Source organism: Mytilus edulis, chromosome 14 (genome assembly GCF_963676685.1).
Source record: "Mytilus edulis chromosome 14, xbMytEdul2.2, whole genome shotgun sequence".
NCBI classification, from domain to species: Eukaryota; Metazoa; Mollusca; class Bivalvia; order Mytilida; family Mytilidae; genus Mytilus; species Mytilus edulis.
The window spans coordinates 951,278-971,884 of NC_092357.1; the positions used below are offsets into that span (position 1 = coordinate 951,278).

At 33.6% G+C, this 20,607-nt stretch overlaps 1 protein-coding gene across 1 annotated transcript; it reads right to left on the reverse strand.

Annotated features, from left to right (window-relative positions):
* Positions 1–3,159: 3,159 nt before the first annotated feature.
* Positions 3,160–5,040, reverse strand: LOC139503344 (uncharacterized). Its single transcript, XM_071293115.1, has one exon. It carries the CDS (start codon positions 5,038–5,040, stop codon positions 3,160–3,162), a length of 1,881 nt encoding a protein of 626 aa, XP_071149216.1.
* Between the last annotated feature and the right edge of the window lie 15,567 nt (positions 5,041–20,607).

Below are 20,607 nucleotides of genomic sequence, written 5' to 3' on the forward strand. Positions count from 1 at the left end.
GAGAAAACTAACGGCCTAATGTTTGTATAAAAAATGAAAGAAAAACAAACATCAATTCAATTATACACTTCGAGATAGTGGCAGTAAAATGTATGAGTTTTGTCTGGTTTAGTTTGGTCAATATCGTGAAAAAATTAAATTATGTCGAAGACTTAGTAGCTTCGAAAGTATCCCCTATTTCAAAATGCATTAACTGACGATGTCCAGTTATGAATAACCGCTAGCAAGTAGCACACTGGTGATGAATGAGGCGTTACACACTAGCCAATTAATCAATATACATTCATTTTCGTGGGTATCAATTTTCGTGGAATAGGGAAAACTTACACGTTCGTAAATATTTGATTTAATGGTTTTACCGAAGACTGCTTGCCAGCCTATACAGATTAAGTCATTCGATGAACATCTTATTTCGTTTGCATCTGTACCTACGAAATCGACGAAAATTGGTATCCAACGATTAATGATGAATCAACAGTATTGTGAAAACCAAAAGGTCTTTGAAGAGACGATATTAACTAAAAAATAGCATTCTCGATAACACATGTCATTTCCTAATATGAAATCCGTCGTTTAATAACAATGAATATAATATTCGTTGGATACCAATACTTGTTATTATATATATATATATATCTTTATATATATCTTATAAGGTATAACTTGATACACATGTAAATCAGTCATAGCTTATTTACAGGTTTGTAAAAAATCAGTTCAGATAGTTCGTATCCTTCCATTATAAGCATTGAAATACCTTGACTTCATTAACAACCAACATAAGATTCATCAATACGATTGTTCTTAAAACCTCTAAGTATCAATCATATATACAGTAAGAAAGATTAGTATTATAACATACATAATTATAAACAAAAATATGATTAGAAGATTCCTTAATTGGATTAAGGTAAACTTTGCATCGAATAAAGTTGAAAACAAATAATGAAAATGTATCGTTAAAATCAACAATCGACAGCATTCAGCATTGACATATTCCGTGGTAAACTAGTATAGTAATGGATGCATTTAGGCTACAAAATATTGGAATTTAATGTTCATGCAATATAATATAACTTTAGCAAAATTTATTCAAAGCGATTTAAGTTAAGACATTGCTAACATTTATTCTATACAAATCACTATTATTTTCATCAATAATTATTACTATAAGAAAAAATGTTGATGTACATTTCCCTTTAACAATATACATTCGTTATTTCATATTATCTATTGACAACTGTACACATAATACACTATGATCTTGGTGTAGAATGTCTACAAATATACAAAATGGTCTTGGTGTAGAGTGTCTAGGTGTATATGGTCTTGGTGTAGAGTGTATAGGTGTAGATAGTCTTTGTGTAAAGTGTCTAGGTGTAAATGGTCTTGGTGTAGAGTGTCTAGGTGTAGATGGTCTTGGTGTAGAGTGTCTAGGTGTAGATGGTCTTGGTGTTGAGTGTCTAGGTGAAGATGGTCTTGGAGTTGAGTGTCTAGGTGAAGATGGTCTTGGTGTTGAGGGTCTAGGTGTAGATGGTCTTGGTGTAGAGTGACTATGTGTAGATGGTCTTGGTGTTGCATGTCTAGGTGTAGATGGTCTTGGAGTTGAATGTCTAGGTGAAGATGGTCTTGGGGAAGAGTGTCTAGGTGTAGATTGTCTTGGTGTAAATTGTCTTGGTGTAGAGTGTCTAGGTGCTGAAGTTGTATATCTTTTTAGTACGAAACAGTTTTCCTCATTATTGCCTTGTTGTAGAGTGTCTATGTGCTGAAGATATCTATCTTTTAAGTACGAAACAGTTTTCCTCATCATTGTCTTCTTGCTATTATTTTTCTTTTGATCAGAATCGGTTTTAATGACTCCGGCCATCATGTTCAAAAAATGAAAATTGAATTGGGAATATGTTAAATAGACAACAAACCGACCACATAGCAGATAAAAGCCGATGGTCACCAATTGGTATTTAAAACAGCGATAAAAAATGTGGGTATTCCTGGAGCCTTGGTATAATAGTTGTCCATTCGTGTGAGGTGTTTTATCATTTGATTCTGCCATTTGATTAGAGACTTTCCGTTTTGAGTTTTCCTCGGAGTTCAGTTCTTTATTTATATTACATATATATATATATAATGTCTAAAAATAGCAACAATCAACATTCAATCTAATTAAGCGTGGATCAGTTTGTGAAAATAAACTGATACAGTTACTGAATTAAAATTATATAAATGTCTAAGAATATAACTAAAACACACTAATTGATACATTAAAAAGTTCTATTAGATGTTAAATAGAAATACGCAATATTTCGCTAAACAAATTAGCTTCATCAGGCGTGTGCATCTCTCAAGGTGAAATCGGATGCATGACAGAAAAATATTTTTGTAGCTTAATCTATACAAGATTTGAGGGATGGGTGTAACATATTAATTCGGTCATAAAATATGTTTGTAGCTACAACTACATGAAGTTGGAATAAAAGTTTAACACATTTATAGATGTTCGATTAATTGTATGAATTTTTATAAATTAATTTGTATGATTTCAAGATAACTATGGTTTTGATTTGCTTTGAAATCTTTTTTCGTCTCTCTCATTGAGTCCATCAGGTTCAAGAGTTCGTAACTGGTGCATCCAAAATCTCTCTCTTTTTTGTCTTCCTTGTGTATCCCAATTTTGATTTTTCTCAATGATTTGAAATGTGATGTTTTCAAAATCATGTCCTGCTCTTAAAAGGTGTCTTGTAATTGGGCAGTTCCTTTCTTTTGTATAAAATGACCGATGGTTATTTAGTCGGATGTTAAATGGGGTTTCTGTTTCACCAACATATTGTAATTTGCAAGTTCCACACGTTAGAACATAAATGCAATTTTGCGTTTTGCAATTTGGTGTTATAAATATGTTGTAATTTTTCTTTGTGACTGTGCTGATGAACTGGGTTTCTATATTGGCGACTTTGCAGCACTTACAATTGCCCCTTCCGCATTGTTTATAACCTCCGATTGTTGATATCTCCCGTTTAGATACTTTGGATGATACTAGAATATCTTTGAGGTTTTTTGGTCTGCGGTAAGCCATAACGGGAGGTGATGGAAAAATCTCGCTTAAGGAAGGATCATTTTCAATAAGACGCCAGTGTTTGTGGACAATTGATGAAATATTTGTCAGATGAGGATGAAAGCTAACAACAAACGGGATTTTATTTGTCTGGGCCGTCTTTTCTTTGTATTCAAGTAGGTTTGTTCGTTCTTTTTCGTTTGCTTTTCCGAAAGCTTCAAAATACTTTTGTTCTTATAACCTCTTGATTTGAGTTGCTGTCTGAGTTGCCCTAAACGATGGTTTAACTTTGATTCCGATGAACAAATCCGTTTTAACCTGATGGCTTGGCTGTACGGAATGCTCCGGGAGCAGTGTTTCGGGTGACAACTCTTCGGAGAGAGAAATTGGTGTTTATCAGTTTTTTTGGTGTGAAGGTCTGTTGTCATGACTCCGTTTTCTAAAGTTATGGTGGTGTCGAGAAACGCAATTTTCTCATTTGAAACTTCAGATGTGAACTTGATCGATTGATGAAAGTTGTTACAGAAATCGAGAAATTCTTGCAGGCGTTCTGCAGTTTCGTTCCATTTGATGTCGATGTCATCAATATAACGGAGCCAAGACAAGGGTTTGTATGGTACATTCGAAAGGATGCGTTCTTCGAGACTCCCCATGAAAATGTTGGCAAAAGAAGGTGCCATTTTGGTTCCCATACTGGTACCGTCAACCTGCAAGTAGTGCTGGTCGTTGAATACAAAATTGTTGTTTTCAAGCACTAGTCTCAGCAACTGAACCAGACAGTCTGTTGGGGGATGTTTATCCTTACGATTGTTCCATACCTGTTCACAAGCGACTATTCCTTCATTTTTGGGAATATTTGTGTACAAAGAAGACACATCCATCGATACCAAAATTGTGTTGTTTGGTAAGGGGTTTAATGAATCCATTTTCTTCAAATAATCTGTAGTATCTTGAATGTAAGATGGCATTGTTCTAACATGTGGTCTGAGATGGTAATCCACGAATTCAGATATTTTTTCGGTTGGATGGCCATTTGCAGATACTATCGGTCTTCCCGGAATCCCTTCTTTATGGAGTTTTGGGAGCAAGTAAAATCGACCGGCTGTGCAGGTTTCATCAGATCGTAGATAGTCGTACGTGTCGTCATCAATATGTTTTTTGCTGTTCATGTCTGAAAGGACCTCATTAATTTGTTTACTTATTTCTTTTGTAGGATCACTTTCTAAATGTTTGTAAAATTTTGTATTTGAAAGCTGACGATTCCCTTCTTCAATGTAGTCGGTTTTGTTGATCACTACAACTGCACTTCCTTTGTCTGCTTGTTTAATAACAATATCATCACGGCTTTTTAAATTATTTATGGCCTGGCTTTCTTGTTCAGAGAGATTCCTTAAACGTTTGCCACTGACTGATGATTTTACTTCAGTTTTAATTGATGATATAAAGGATTCTAAATTGTCGTTCTTACTCCTTGGTGGATTCCATTCGCTTTTCTTTTTAAATCTTGGGATGCACTTGTCCTCTTTATCACTCTCATATTCCGAATCATTCATTCCGGCTTCTTGTAAGGTTTTTTTGTGTTGCCTATTAAAATGTTCTTTTAGGCGAAGGCGTCTAGCAAATTGATCCACATCTGTCTCCAGTTGTAGGTTGTTAATGTTTGCTGGTATAGGACAGAAGTTAAGACCTCTACTTAATAATTTTTCTTCGGAGTTGGTTAATTCTGTTGACGATATATTAACAACTAAATTATTCTCCGCAGGTCGTGTCCGTTTTTTAAAACGTCTTTTTCTTGGTTGTTTTAACTTACTCTCTTTTAAAATAGTATTTGTATCAAAATTTGAAAATTGTTTAAGACCATCTCTGGCAAATTTATTTTGTTGCTTGGTTTTGTAATTTTGACTTTCTATTCTTTCAATATCGGATAATCTTTTCTTGATTAAATCCATGTCTCCGTTAGTAATGGACATTGGTGGTGTAGAAATCATTTCATTTATTCCAGAGTTGATTTGTTTATATGAATAGATAGAAAAGGAGAGTAAAAGTTGGAGAAGCCGAAAAGAACAATTGAATAAAGTTTCGTCCCAACGTTTCAGAAATCTGAAGGACTTTACACCCGGTGTTTGTGGTGTCAATTTAATATTTAACCCGTTTGAGAACAAGAACAAAAGTATTTCAGAAGCTTTCGGAAAAGCAAACGAAAAAGAACGAACAAACCTACTTGAATACAAAGAAAAGACGGCCCAGACAAATAAAATCCCGTTTGTTGTTAGCTTTCATCCTCATCTGACAAATATTTCATCAATTGTCCACAAACACTGGCGTCTTATTGAAAATGATCCTTCCTTAAGCGAGATTTTTCCATCACCTCCCGTTATGGCTTACCGCAGACCAAAAAACCTCAAAGATATTCTAGTATCATCCAAAGTATCTAAACGGGAGATATCAACAATCGGAGGTTATAAACAATGCGGAAGGGGCAATTGTAAGTGCTGCAAAGTCGCCAATATAGAAACCCAGTTCATCAGCACAGTCACAAAGAAAAATTACAACATATTTATAACACCAAATTGCAAAACGCAAAATTGCATTTATGTTCTAACGTGTGGAACTTGCAAATTACAATATGTTGGTGAAACAGAAACCCCATTTAACATCCGACTAAATAACCATCGGTCATTTTATACAAAAGAAAGGAACTGCCCAATTACAAGACACCTTTTAAGAGCAGGACATGATTTTGAAAACATCACATTTCAAATCATTGAGAAAAATCAAAATTGGGATACACAAGGAAGACAAAAAAGAGAGAGATTTTGGATGCACCAGTTACGAACTCTTGAACCTGATGGACTCAATGAGAGAGACGAAAAAAGATTTCAAAGCAAATCAAAACCATAGTTATCTTGAAATCATACAAATTAATTTATAAAAATTCATACAATTAATCGAACATCTATAAATGTGTTAAACTTTTATTCCAACTTCATGTAGTTGTAGCTACAAACATATTTTATGACCGAATTAATATGTTACACCCATCGCTCAAATCTTGTATAGATTAAGCTACAAAAATATTTTTCTGTCATGCATCCGATTTCACCTTGAGAGATGCACACGCCTGATGAAGCTAATTTGTTTAGAGAAATATTGCGTATTTCTATTTAACATCTAATAGAACTTTTTAATGTATCAATTAGTGTGTTTTAGTTATATTCTTAGACATTTATATAATTTTAATTCAGTAACTGTATCAGTTTATTTTCACAAACTGATCCACGCTTAATTAGATCGAATGTTGATTGTTGCTATTTTTAGACATTATATATTATTCTCGCAGGCAACACGCATTACACATATTTTTGTGTGTAATCCTTTCATATCTATTTCCTGTTAAGATCATGGAACAAAGAACTTATTTTAACAAACTACGAAGTTTAACAAAACAGAAAATACAAGTTGAACATCATGTTTCAAACATTAAATCATATATTTATAACAACAAAATACCAAACGGGTTAAATATTAAATTGACACCACAAACACCGGGTGTAAAGTCCTTCAGATTTCTGAAACGTTGGGACGAAACTTTATTCAATTGTTCTTTTCGGCTTCTCCAACTTTTACTCTCCTTTTCTATCTATTCATATAAACAAATCAACTCTGGAATAAATGAAATGATTTCTACACCACCAATGTCCATTACTAACGGAGACATGGATTTAATCAAGAAAAGATTATCCGATATTGAAAGAATAGAAAGTCAAAATTACAAAACCAAGCAACAAAATAAATTTGCCAGAGATGGTCTTAAACAATTTTCAAATTTTGATACAAATACTATTTTAAAAGAGAGTAAGTTAAAACAACCAAGAAAAAGACGTTTTAAAAAACGGACACGACCTGCGGAGAATAATTTAGTTGTTAATATATCGTCAACAGAATTAACCAACTCCGAAGAAAAATTATTAAGTAGAGGTCTTAACTTCTGTCCTATACCAGCAAACATTAACAACCTACAACTGGAGACAGATGTGGATCAATTTGCTAGACGCCTTCGCCTAAAAGACCATTTTAATAGGCAACACAAAAAAACCTTACAAGAAGCCGGAATGAATGATTCGGAATATGAGAGTGATAAAGAGGACAAGTGCATCCCAAGATTTAAAAAGAAAAGCGAATGGAATCCACCAAGGAGTAAGAACGACAATTTAGAATCCTTTATATCATCAATTAAAACTGAAGTAAAATCATCAGTCAGTGGCAAACGTTTAAGGAATCTCTCTGAACAAGAAAGCCAGGCCATAAATAATTTAAAAAGCCGTGATGATATTGTTTATTAAACAAGCAGACAAAGGAAGTGCAGTTGTAGTGATCAACAAAACCGACTACATTGAAGAAGGGAATCGTCAGCTTTCAAATACAAAATTTTACAAACATTTAGAAAGTGATCCTACAAAAGAAATAAGTAAACAAATTAATGAGGTCCTTTCAGACATGAACAGCAAAAAACATATTGATGACGACACGTACGACTATCTACGATCTGATGAAACCTGCACAGCCGGTCGATTTTACTTGCTCCCAAAACTCCATAAAGAAGGGATTCCGGGAAGACCGATAGTATCTGCAAATGGCCATCCAACCGAAAAAATATCTGAATTCGTGGATTACCATCTCAGACCACATGTTAGAACAATGCCATCTTACATTCAAGATACTACAGATTATTTGAAGAAAATGGATTCATTAAACCCCTTACCAAACAACACAATTTTGGTATCGATGGATGTGTCTTCTTTGTACACAAATATTCCCAAAAATGAAGGAATAGTCGCTTGTGAACAGGTATGGAACAATCGTAAGGATAAACATCCCCCAACAGACTGTCTGGTTCAGTTGCTGAGACTAGTGCTTGAAAACAACAATTTTGTATTCAACGACCAGCACTACTTGCAGGTTGACGGTACCAGTATGGGAACCAAAATGGCACCTTCTTTTGCCAACATTTTCATGGGGAGTCTCGAAGAACGCATCCTTTCGAATGTACCATACAAACCCTTGTCTTGGCTCCGTTATATTGATGACATCGACATCAAATGGAACGAAACTGCAGAACGCCTGCAAGAATTTCTCGATTTCTGTAACAACTTTCATCAATCGATCAAGTTCACATCTGAAGTTTCAAATGAGAAAATTGCGTTTCTCGACACCACCATAACTTTAGAAAACGGAGTCATGACAACAGACCTTCACACCAAAAAAACTGATAAACACCAATTTCTCTCTCCGAAGAGTTGTCACCCGAAACACTGCTCCCGGAGCATTCCGTACAGCCAAGCCATCAGGTTAAAACGGATTTGTTCATCGGAATCAAAGTTAAACCATCGTTTAGGGCAACTCAGACAGCAACTCAAATCAAGAGGTTATAAGAACAAAAGTATTTCAGAAGCTTTCGGAAAAGCAAACGAAAAAGAACGAACAAACCTACTTGAATACAAAGAAAAGACGGCCCAGACAAATAAAATCCCGTTTGTTGTTAGCTTTCATCCTCATCTGACAAATATTTCATCAATTGTCCACAAACACTGGCGTCTTATTGAAAATGATCCTTCCTTAAGCGAGATTTTTCCATCACCTCCCGTTATGGCTTACCGCAGACCAAAAAACCTCAAAGATATTCTAGTATCATCCAAAGTATCTAAACGGGAGATATCAACAATCGGAGGTTATAAACAATGCGGAAGGGGCAATTGTAAGTGCTGCAAAGTCGCCAATATAGAAACCCAGTTCATCAGCACAGTCACAAAGAAAAATTACAACATATTTATAACACCAAATTGCTAAACGCAAAATTGCATTTATGTTCTAACGTGTGGAACTTGCAAATTACAATATGTTGGTGAAACAGAAACCCCATTTAACATCCGACTAAATAACCATCGGTCATTTTATACAAAAGAAAGGAACTGCCCAATTACAAGACACCTTTTAAGAGCAGGACATGATTTTGAAAACATCACATTTCAAATCATTGAGAAAAATCAAAATTGGGATACACAAGGAAGACAAAAAAGAGAGAGATTTTGGATGCACCAGTTACGAACTCTTGAACCTGATGGACTCAATGAGAGAGACGAAAAAAGATTTCAAAGCAAATCAAAACCATAGTTATCTTGAAATCATACAAATTAATTTATAAAAATTCATACAATTAATCGAACATCTATAAATGTACACAAATATTCCCAAAAATGAAGGAATAGTCGCTTGTGAACAGGTATGGAACAATCGTAAGGATAAACATCCCCCAACAGACTGTCTGGTTCAGTTGCTGAGACTAGTGCTTGAAAACAACAATTTTGTATTCAACGACCAGCACTACTTGCAGGTTGACGGTACCAGTATGGGAACCAAAATGGCACCTTCTTTTGCCAACATTTTCATGGGGAGTCTCGAAGAACGCATCCTTTCGAATGTACCATACAAACCCTTGTCTTGGCTCCGTTATATTGATGACATCGACATCAAATGGAACGAAACTGCAGAACGCCTGCAAGAATTTCTCGATTTCTGTAACAACTTTCATCAATCGATCAAGTTCACATCTGAAGTTTCAAATGAGAAAATTGCGTTTCTCGACACCACCATAACTTTAGAAAACGGAGTCATGACAACAGACCTTCACACCAAAAAAACTGATAAACACCAATTTCTCTCTCCGAAGAGTTGTCACCCGAAACACTGCTCCCGGAGCATTCCGTACAGCCAAGCCATCAGGTTAAAACGGATTTGTTCATCGGAATCAAAGTTAAACCATCGTTTAGGGCAACTCAGACAGCAACTCAAATCAAGAGGTTATAAGAACAAAAGTATTTCAGAAGCTTTCGGAAAAGCAAACGAAAAAGAACGAACAAACCTACTTGAATACAAAGAAAAGACGGCCCAGACAAATAAAATCCCGTTTGTTGTTAGCTTTCATCCTCATCTGACAAATATTTCATCAATTGTCCACAAACACTGGCGTCTTATTGAAAATGATCCTTCCTTAAGCGAGATTTTTCCATCACCTCCCGTTATGGCTTACCGCAGACCAAAAAACCTCAAAGATATTCTAGTATCATCCAAAGTATCTAAACGGGAGATATCAACAATCGGAGGTTAAAAACAATGCGGAAGGGGCAATTGTAAGTGCTGCAAAGTCGCCAATATAGAAACCCAGTTCATCAGCACAGTCACAAAGAAAAATTACAACATATTTATAACACCAAATTGCAAAACGCAAAATTGCATTTATGTTCTAACGTGTGGAACTTGCAAATTACAATATGTTGGTGAAACAGAAACCCCATTTAACATCCGACTAAATAACCATCGGTCATTTTATACAAAAGAAAGGAACTGCCCAATTACAAGACACCTTTTAAGAGCAGGACATGATTTTGAAAACATCACATTTCAAATCATTGAGAAAAATCAAAATTGGGATACACAAGGAAGACAAAAAAGAGAGAGATTTTGGATGCACCAGTTACGAACTCTTGAACCTGATGGACTCAATGAGAGGGACGAAAAAAGATTTCAAAGCAAATCAAAACCATAGTTATCTTGAAATCATACAAATTAATTTATAAAAATTCATACAATTAATCGAACATCTATAAATGTGTTAAACTTTTATTCCAACTTCATGTAGTTGTAGCTACAAACATATTTTATGACCGAATTAATATGTTACACCCATCCCTCAAATCTTGTATAGATTAAGCTACAAAAATATTTTTCTGTCATGCATCCGATTTCACCTTGAGAGATGCACACGCCTGATGAAGCTAATTTGTTTAGCGAAATATTTAACATCTAATAGAACTTTTTAATGTATCAATTAGTGTGTTTTAGTTATATTCTTAGACATTTATATATATATATATATATATATATATAGAGTCTATAAGAATCTACCAACCAGTAAACTTAGACGACTTCAATATGTATATTAATGAAATTTATCCTGTTGAACTTACTTTAAATAAAGCTAATACTAACAATGACCACTGCCCTTTTCTCGATCTTGATATCTATATCACTAATGGAAAGCTGAATACTAAAATTTATGATAAAAGGGATGATTTTTCATTTCCTATCGTTAATTATCCGTTTTTAGATGGTGACGTTCCCTTGTCACCATCTTACGGTGTTTATATATCTCAACTTGTACGATTCGCTCGTGTATGTAACAATGTTTTAGATTTTAACGAGAGAAATTTATGTATTACTGAAAAATTATTACACCAGGGTTTTCGATATCACAAACTAGTCAAAACATTTACTAAATTTTATCATCGGTATAAAGGCATTATTCGTAAATATAGCTCAACATGCAGACTTTTAATACGTTCAGGTATTTCACATCCAATTTTTTATGGTAATATTCTTTATAAAGCACAAAGGTGTCAGTATTCACCTCAGAAACTTACAAAACCTTTGAATAGACTTATTAAGAAGGGATATAATTACGATACTGTTGTCAAGTCATTAAAGATTGCATATTTTGGCGTTAATATTGGGTCATTGATAAGGTCTTTGCATCGGAACTAAACACATTTATTCTAAAAACAGTTCTTGGCATGGTACGGGTTATGTTCTTCTCATATATGTTATGATGGTATGATACTAAACCCCTAACGTGAAGGATTGTGCCTGATGTTCATATGATGAAATCATAATCTTTCAGTCAGTTTAGTTGAAGTCTGGAGCTGGCATGTCAGTTAACTGCTAGTAGTCTGTTGTTATTTATGTATTATTGTCATTTTGTTTATTTTCTTTGGTTACATCTTCTGACATCAGACTCGGATTTCTCTTGAACTGAATTTTAATGTGCGTATTGTTATGCGTTTACTTTACTACATTGGTTAGAGGTATAGGGGGAGGGTTGAGATCTCACAAACATGTTTAACCCCGCCGCATTTTTGCGCCTGTCCCAAGTCAGGAGCCTCTGGCCTTTGTTAGTCTTGTATTATTTTAATTTTAGTTTCTTGTGTACAATTTGGAAATTAGTATGGCGTTCATTATCACTGGACTAGTATATATTTGTTTAGGGGCCAGCTGAAGGACGCCTGCGGGTGCGGGAATTTCTCGCTACATTGAAGACCTGTTGGTGACCCTCTGCTGTTGTTTTTTATTTGGGCGGGTTGTTGTCTCTTTGACACATTCCCCATTTCCATTCTCAATTTTATTAATAGGTATTGGATCATCAAAATTGACAATACTACACAAACAGGAAAAATTATATGAGTCTGAAAGATTGTGTAACAATACCGATAAAAAGATGGAAAACAAAACACTACAAAGTGTTGAATATCATTGCACAAAGATGGAAAAACTGAACAGATGATATAAATTATACAATAATTGCAAATATTTCGGCTCAACAAATGGCCTTCTTCGGTGACAAAAGTTTTAACAATAATGAGATATAATGTATCAGGTGTAAACATAGATCACTAATAATACAGGTAGGTTTTTCATCTGTTCAGTTTTTCCATCTTTGTGCAATGATATTCAACACTTTTTAGTGTTTTGTTTTCCATCTATTTATCGGTATTGTTACACAATCTTTCAGACTCACACATATATATATATATATATATATATATATATATATATATATATAAATGAGAGCTTAATAAAGGCGACAGAATATTCAAACTCATAAATGGAAATTTAACTGGCAACGCTATGGTTAAAAATGAAAAAGACAAACAGACAAAAATAATAGTACACAGGAAACAACAAAGAAAACTAATGACAGAGCAATACTAATCCCACCAAAAATTGGTGGTGGCCTCTGTGGCTCCAATAGAGGAAGCAGATCCTGCTCCACATGTGGCAACCATCGTTTTGCTCATGTTATTACAAATCAGGTAAATAGTCTATATCGATAGGTCCCATTCGTAAAAGGTGAAGGGGATTGTAGTTACAAAATAATGAACACATCTGATATTATTTGTGAAACGATAATTCCATATCGGTCAACCAACTCGTGATGGCGTCCGTAAAATTTACGAAGGCATTTTTTAAACTGCATAATTTGGAACTCTTGGTTTAATAGTTATCAAAGGTACCACTTGAGGACCCACAATTCCAAAAAGTTGTGCCAAATACGGCTCAGGTAATAAACTATTCCTGGGATGAGAAAATCTTTACTTTTTCGAACAATTCAAAGTTTTGTAACAGAAAATTTATAAAAATGACTATATAATTGATATTCGTGTCAACACCGAAGTGCTGACTACTGGGCTGGTGATACCCTAGGGGACGAAACGTTCACCAGAAGAATACCTTGTATTAAGATTAAACTCATCATAGATACCAGAATTGAAATATTATTCAATTACGATATGACTTGAATAGTCTTTCACAAAATTTATTTTTCGTTTAACTAATTTGATTATAACGTAATACTATTGATGAATTTTTATTTTGCTTAACTATGAAACTAATCGGGTTTTTTTTTTTTTTTTATTTCCAATTATTTCCTTACATTATCATAGAGTATTTCCGAAAATTAAACTTTTTTCTTTGAAATTCTGTGAAACTGTTTACTCGGGTAGTGGTATTGAACATTTGTGGATTCTAAAATATTCTAAAGAACTTCTAGATAATTTTAAATATCGTTCTTTTTTTTAAATTAGTTCTATCAAAACTTTTAATTTTTCAAGCCTCTATACCACCATTCCCATGTATGAAATTGAAAAATCGCCTGAAAAAAATAATCCACAATAATGCCTTTATGGTAGCATATGCTATAAATTTATTCCTTTCAATAAGCTAAATTTCGTTAAAAGTGAACAAAAGGGTAAAACATGCTACACAGAGGGACAAATGATCAGTATATGTTGGATTTTTTTTTATCGACAACATATTTGTTGAATTTGGAGGTACACTATTTCAACAAATTGTCGGTATTCCAATGGGAACTAACTTCGCGCCTTTTTTGCCGATCTCTTTTTTCTTATTTTCTTATATGAATCGGAGTTCCTTCAGACACTTGTCAAAAACAAGAAGTTCAAAGAAGCCAAATTATTTAAGTTCACTCTAAGATATTTTGATGATGTTCTTACCATTAACAATCCAAACTTTTCTGATTGGGTTCCATTAATATATCCCCCAGAACTAGAAATTAAAGAAACATCAGACTAAATTTCCACCGCCACATTGTTAGACTTATACCTCGAATTTGAAATACACAGTCATGTCAGTACCAAAATCTATGACAAACGATACGATACGATTTTAAATTTGAAATTATCAATTTCCCCCACCTTAGTAGCAATATTCTTACTTCACCTGTATTTGGGATATAAATTTCCCACCTTATTCGATATTCAAGAGCTTGCAGCTCCTACTCAGACTTTGTGTCTGAGCAGAATGTTGATGAACCAGAGGTAAGTCAAGGAACGTCTCGTTCTTTTTCTAAAAAGGTCCATCGGAAGGTACCAAGACCTTGTTTATCATCTAAACAACATGTTATATTATTCTATTATTTGTCTTTGCTCTATTATTAATATCACTTTTACTGTTTTCTATGATATCATTTAACGTGGCTCGGTACTTATACATCCCGTCAGTGGGTTTGTATTATCTTTCATTTTTACTGGTGTTGTTTGTATTTGCGACTGTTTGTGTTTCTTTGGTTCATATTACGCGACTATGTGCTTTTAAAGATCCCGCAAATGTGTTATTGTTCTTTTATATGTCATTATGTTAATTTTTGTTATAGAGTTGAAAATACTTCGAACGACATTTTGTACTCGCGTCGGGATATTAACCATATGTTGATTCTAAAAATATTCCAAACTTCTGCAAAACTTTAAATCTCAGTCTGTTTCTGCAGTCAGTTCTAACATCTATATAATACTAAAATAACGAGGTCCAATTTGGCAGCCGTCATCGGGTAAAAACGACAAATCAAAGAATTCAACTTTATATATAACTAATATAGGACAATGGTGTAGATTAAAAATTACACCACTCCAGACCCTTTGGTTTTTTCACATAATTAATATTGCCAATAATTAACAATTTCCGGGTCGAATCCGATACCGAACCAATAATATATTCATCTGTTACCTATTACCTTATCTGTACATTCGCATCAGACAGGAACACCACCAAATGGTGTATTTAGGATTTTGCTATATACACGGGTCATAATCACAGGATTCACACTACTAAATTCAATCATTGTCAAATTGTCCCTATTGTAGTATTTAAATCAGTAAGACTTTCTGAGAGAACAATACGAATACTAAAAATCTGGACTTAAAATAAGGCGTATATAGGTACAGTTTTCAATTTATTAGCGGGCATGACGTAAAACAGCGAATAAAATTCAACTCTTTTTACAATGCTGTTGATTAAAAAATTCTCAAGTCTAGGCCCTTCATTTTCCAAATAATTAATATTACCAATAATTGATAAGTTCCAGGTCAACGGGTTCAAACAGGAAGATTTTGAAAGCAGAGAAAACTGTGTATCTTATAATCGGCATGACTTTATGATCCTTTATCAATACAATACTAAAATAAGGCTTACGCATAGTTATATACTTTAGTCACGGACCCGCGATATCACGGGTGTGTTCTTTTATTTTTTATTGTTTAACCCTACATACCACCATTCCCCATGTGAAATTATAACTGCTTTGAAAAAACATTGATCGGCAAAATCATTTTATATTTCTTCATATGTGAAGTTTATATTTTTTTACGTCAAACCCGCTAAGCAATGCAGGAGGTTTTTTTTTTTTTGATAGATGCTTTTTGTGCATTTTTGTTAATATTTGTTTGTATTTTATTTTGACACAGTGGTGACTGCTGTACCGATATTTTGACTATATTACCTATTATGTCTGTTTTGTTTACGCATCGTTGTAAACATAATGGAATATGATGAATTCCTTGGATGGTGTAAACTTCCCACTTACACCATACACCTAGTACCATTACACCATACACGTTACACCTTTGCACCTTTGCACCATACACATTACACTATACATCATTCCCCATGATCCGAAATAACCCATAATGCAATTAAATTTCAAATATTAAGATTATTATTATTGTTTATGTTTACAATTCGAAAAAATAAAATAAAAAGAACTTCATTTTCAACCAATGAAATGTCGAACACCATCATTCACCCCATTCCGATAGCACGTTACACAACCACACCATTCCTCAAACACCATTACACCATTCCTCTTACACCATACACCATAGCACCATACACCTTACACCATTGCACCATATGCCATACACCATTACACCATACACGTATTTTTGGGAAGTTTATACCACCCAAGGGCTGTACCACTGTCATACAAGTGACAGGTTTAGCGCTATGACACCAAATCACCATTTTCTACATTCGAAATTACCTGTACCAAGTCAAGAATATGGCAGTCGTTGTCCATTCGCTTGATGTCTTTTATCATTTGATTTTGCTAAGTCTTTAGATTTCTATGTTGTTTCGTATGTACTATTGTTTGTCTGTTTGTCATTTTCATTTTTAGCCCTGGGGTTGTCAGTTTACTTTTGATCAATGCGTTTTAATATTCCTCTTGTATCGTTTGACCATCTTTAAAGGACGTATTAAATGTGAATATCGGTTAACGTCTATTACATACAGTGTTTATATAAGTTTTATTGTGTTTTATAACAAATATGGTTTACTACTCATGTGTCTCACAATTCTGTACCGATTTGTAAAAGTATTCCACTCTTTTAATATATAAAATGTTAACAACACAACAAAGATTAAAGGGCCAAAAGGCAACATTAAAATATGCGCCAATGTGTTTAACTAATTATCAAAAGTACCAGGCTTATATTTGGATACGCCAATGAGTTTAACTAGTTATCAAAGGGACAAGGCTTATATTTTGATACACCAATGTGTTAACTAATTATCAAAGGTACCAGGCTTATATTTTGATACCCCGATATGTTTAACTAATTATCAAAGGTACCAGGCTTATATTTTGATACGCCAATGTGTTTAACTAATTTTCAAAGTTACCAGGCTTATATTTTGATACGCCAATGAAGTTAACTAGTTATCAAAGGTCCCAGGCTAATATTTTGATACGCCAATGTAGTTAACTAGTTATCAAATGAAACAGGCTTATATTTTGATACGCCAATGTAGTTAACTAGTTATCAAATGTACCAGGCTTATATTTTGATACGCCAATGTAGTTAACTAGTTATCAAAGGGACAAGGTTTATATTTTGATACGCCAATGTAGTTTACTAATTATCAAATGTACCAGGCTTATATGTTGATACGCCAATGTGTTTAACTAATTATCAAAGGTACCAGGCTTATATTTTGATACGCCAATGTGTTTAATTAATTATCAAAGGTACCAGGTTTATATTTTGATGCGCCAATGTGTTTAACTAATTATCAAAGGTACCAGGTTTATATGTTGATACTCCAAGGTGTTTAACTAATTATCAAAGGTACCAGGCTTATATTTTGATACGCCAATGTGTTTAACTAATTTTCAATGGTACCAGGCTTATATTTTGATACGCCAATGAAGTTAATTATATTTTGATACGCCAATGTGTTTAACTAATTATCAAAGGTACCATGCTTATATTTTGATACGCCAATATGTTTAACTAATTATCAAAGGTACCAGGCTTATATTTTGATACGCCAATGAAGTTAATTATATTTTGATACGCCAATGTAGTTAACTAATTATCAAAGGTACCAGGCTTATATTTTGATACGCCAATGTGTTTAACTAATTATCAAAGGTACCAGGCTTATATTTTGATACGCCGATGCGTTTAAACTAATTATCAAAGGTACCAGGCTTATATTTTGATACGCCGATGAAGTTAATTATATTTTGATACGCCAATGTGTTTAACTAATTATCAAAGGTCCCAGGCTTATATTTTGATACGCCAATGAAGTTAACTAGTTATCAAAGGTCCCAGGCTTATATTTTGATACGCCAATGTAGTTAACTAGTTATAAAATGTACCAGGCTTATATTTTGATACGCCAATGTAGTTAACTAGTTATCAAATGTACAAGGCTTATATTTTGATACGCCAATGTAGGTAACTATTTATCAAAGGAACAAGGCTTAAATTTTGATACGCCAATGTAGTTTACTAATTATCAAATGTACCAGGCTTATATTTTGATACGCCAATGTAGTTAACTAGTTATCAAAGGGACAAAGCTTATATTTTGATACGCCAATGTAGTAAACTAGTTATCAAAGGGACAAGGCTTATATTTTGATACGCCAATGTAGTTAACTAATTATCAAATGTACCAGGCTTATATTTTGATACGCCAATGTGGTTAACTAGTTATCAAAGGGACAAGGCTTATATTTTGTTACGCCAATGTAGTTAACCAGTTATCAAATGTACCAGGCTTATATTTGGATACGCCAATGAAGTTAACTAATTATCAAAGGTACCAGGCTTATATTTTGATACGCCAATGTAGTTAACTAGTTATCAAATGTACCAGGCTTATATTTTGATACGCCAATGTTGTTAACTAGTTATCAAAGGTACCAGGCTTATATTTTGATACGTCAATGAAGTTAACTAATTAACAAAGGTACCAGGCTTATATTTTGATACGCCAATGTAGTTAACTAGTTATCAAATGTACCAGGCTTATATTTGGATACGCCAATGGAGTTAACTAGTTATCAAATGTACCAGGCTTATATTTGGATACGCCAATGAAGTTAACTAGTTAACAAAGGAACAAGGCTTATATTTTGATACGCCAATGTGTTTAAATAGTTATCAGAGGTACCAGGCTTATATTTCGATACGCCAAGGAAGTTAACTAGTTATCAAAGGTACAAGGCTTATATTTTGATACGCCAGACGCTCATTTGCAAACGACTCATCACTGACGCTTAGATCAAAACTAGTTATGAAGCAAAACAAGTATAAAGTTGACGAGCATTAAGGACCCAAAATTATTATTATCCCTCTCCAAATGTTTCTTGTATGATAACCAATCAGACAATAAACGTTTATTGAAATTTGCGTTAAAAAAACACATGACAAGGAAGTACACGTACGTGATATGTTAAATAGTATTTCCGATAATTCTGCTATAACAGTTTCTGATAAATGTAACTTCAAACCATTTAAATCGTTAGTATGGATACGATAAGCACTACGGAAGAATAAAAGACAACTTATGTTATATATGATACTGGTGTTGATGTTTGTACCGTTTCTATGAAATCATGATATGTTTCTAGTATTGATATTTCTATAAACCTAATAATCGGTTGTATTAAGGAGAAAAAAAAAATGTTTTCAAACTATTCGGAAAACAGTTTATTCATTTAAAATTCATTTCGAGTTTATTAAATCAGCTTGTGAACATATAGCAATATACTATATTTGTTTTTGTCTTTTGGATACAACGACTTCTACTAACAATTAATTCTAAGTGAAGGAATTATTTTATGTACTCTATTATAGAGAAGACCATTAACATATAGCTGGAAGGCACTCGTTATTGCGTAAAAAATCTATCTGCTTATTGGAAACAATTGTTGTATATTAGAAAACGTGATTTGTTACTTTCAACAAACTAAGACAATGTACAATTAAACAGGGCATTCCAGTGACAATTCTACGTCGGAATATAATGTTAGTGACTGTTTTAAAACCAACAGCGGCCAAACATCTTATTACTTATTTAATTTGAATTTGTTCAATGATTTCATTTGTTTTATTTAGTTTTGCCATGATACTTAGTATTGTAAGGGTAAAAACTCATGCTTAAGCTGTTTGTTGTAGTTTTGTTAGTATTTAATTTTTGATTCGATTTTGCCGTACACCTGTTATGATTTAAGCACAACTGACAATTCGTTTATAGATACAACACGGGTCTGGTGTGCCAAATTTTAAGCTATAACTGAAAAAGAGGTTTGGTAGATTCCAATTGACCTGACTATATTACAAATACAAAACAATAAAAAAACAGGTAAATAATCTCATTTTGTAAAAATAGGATACATTGCTATTTTTTAATGTCATTTAATAAATCAAAACAAGTCAAACATATGATTACAATTTCAAATCTATGCATTGCAATTTCCCTCAAAAAATTGAAATTAATTTCCCCAAACTGAACTACAATCTTTATGTGCTAATCTCAAATTAGAAGCCCAAAACTATCTAGTTGTCTTTAATTGATTGATTGCTTTGGGGTTGTAACTCACCTGGTTAGTGAAGAGTTGACGGTTTCAGACACGCTTTTCCCGCCCTAATTTTTTATGTGCCTGTCTCAAGTCATTGTATTCAGCGTAAGTGGTTGTCTTTGGTTCATATCTATCAATTTTTTTTCGGGGGTGGTTTTGTTATGAATTACGTCGATTTTTTTTTTCATTTGAATTGTTTTATATTTTATAAGTCGGTGCCTTGAAGGCTGACTATACAGTTTTGTTTTTTCATTGACAGCCATGAATAAACTAC